This window comes from Aplysia californica, unplaced genomic scaffold, assembly GCF_000002075.1.
Source record: "Aplysia californica isolate F4 #8 unplaced genomic scaffold, AplCal3.0 scaffold00030, whole genome shotgun sequence".
NCBI lineage: Eukaryota > Metazoa > Mollusca > Gastropoda > Aplysiida > Aplysiidae > Aplysia > Aplysia californica.
Window position 1 is genome coordinate 427263 of NW_004797300.1, and position 1971 is coordinate 429233.

Here is a 1971-nt window from a genome sequence, read left to right on the forward strand (position 1 = left end):
TATCTGTGTTCCAGGACTTTATTTGACAGACAAAGGACAAAGGTTCCTTCTCTGGCTGAGGGTGGTTGGAGGGCGTCACTGGTGGGTCATACTTCTTTGCTTTTCCTCTGTTGCTTCTTTCTGTCGGTCTCACATTTTTTTCATAACTAAATGACCTTTATCGTGCTGATATGCTTCTCTATACTCAAGCAAACAAACGAACAAAAAAAACAACAACAATAGAATGAGTTGTAGTTTTTTTATAAGCTTTCATTGAAAACGTCCTTATTTTGTCGGGGAATACAATAAGACAAAAGAAATACTGAATGAAACAGAAAGAATAAACCAGATCAGATGACCAAAACAAAATCAACAATACTAAACACCAGAAAAATCATACCACTGACGTAACAATGAAAACTCTGAGATAGAATCCCAATTATACCAATGTTCTAGGAACTTAGTTAAAGGACAAAGTTACCTTTCCGCATAGTCTACCGCTAGCCAAGTCACTCGCGTGTACTGACTGTTAAATAGTGGTAAGTAAGTAATGTTAATATCTATTATTATATACTGGTACGATAAAAGTAAACCTTAGCCCTCCATTCGAGGTCTGCACACGTAATTTCACCATTTCATAGTGTCGTTATGCATGAAAGACACGTTTTACGTATTTCGATAATCATCTTCCATCCTCCCCCCCCCCTTCCCCCCGTACCGGAATAAAAATCCATAAACAAGAGATCCCTGTGTTGGTCTATAGTCCCCATCTCTGTCAAGCTGTGCCCCATCTCTTTTAGTTCAGAATCTAACTCCTTCCTCTAAGATCCTCTAAGTGATTTTAAGCTTTCCTCTGTTTCTCTTTTGTCGTGGATTCCATCTTAAGACTTATAAGGTAATATTCGTATTCAGTTTCCTGAAGATGTGTCCAATCCTGTTCTATTTTTTTCTTACTAAGAGTTTCTATATCTATTTTTTTCTGCTTATTCTCTTGATCCCTCAACTGTTCATACCGTATGGTTCCCGGCCAGTGAAGTTTTAGGATCTACCTTCTGAATCTGTTTCAAAATGCCTATAGCTGTTTAGAAATTTCTTTTGTGAGGTTTCATGTTTCGGACCCATAAAGTAGTACACTAGTAGTAATATATAAAATCTTTATCGTGTTTCTTGTTTCTGAGTTCCTGATTTACACACCATACCATGCCGTACCATACCATACCATACCATACCGTACCATACCATACCATACCATACCATACCTTACCTTACTTACTTACTAACTTACTTACTTACTTACTTACTTACTTACTTACTTACTTACTTACTTACTTACTTGCTTACTTACTTGCTTACTTACTTGGTTGGAGAATAGGCATCATTGCAGGCGGCACAATGCCATAGCTGCTCCTCGCCCCTCTCCAGGATTCATGAAATGGTCTGCCTGCTGATCGTACCATACCATACCATACCATACCATACCATACCATACCATTCCATACCATCCCATACCATACCATAGATGTTTAAGCGCTTCCCTGAGTTTTCCATCTATTTATATTACTGTGTTCATTAAACTTAAATAATATCACCCCAGGGGTTGGGTGGCAGGAGGTTGGTGGAAAGATCAGGGAGTGCAGGATATTTCTTTTATATTTGCGGAGGGAGTTGTGAGAGGGGGGGGGGGACTTGTAACATTTTTTATCACACTTAGATGATGACGTTGATGACCTTGGGTGTAAGTGGGAAATCAGTTAATAGATCTAAATCACTTCGTATGAAACCATGAACAAAGGGACCATACTCACACAAGCAAGACTGTGACGTACAGGGTTATCCGTCTAGATTGCATCACCGTACTGCTATAATGGCGTTGATGTCACAAGGTTCTGTAAAGAAAACCAGAAAAAAGCAACAAAAATGATTATGGGAAACACATGTACAAACACACACTCACACTGAAAGAAACAAACAGAAACACACACTCACACACTC

The 1971-nt window shown here is 38.8% G+C and overlaps 1 protein-coding gene across 1 annotated transcript in view; it reads right to left on the minus strand.

The window, feature by feature from the left end:
- LOC106014177 (galactose-3-O-sulfotransferase 3) overlaps positions 1-1971 on the minus strand; it is a gene marked incomplete in the record, with an annotated part of 8076 nt that overhangs the window by 4438 nt on the left and 1667 nt on the right. Inside the window, 1 exon segment of the mRNA XM_013091267.2 lies at positions 1785-1865. Within this exon segment, the coding sequence (XP_012946721.1) occupies positions 1785-1828 (44 nt within the window).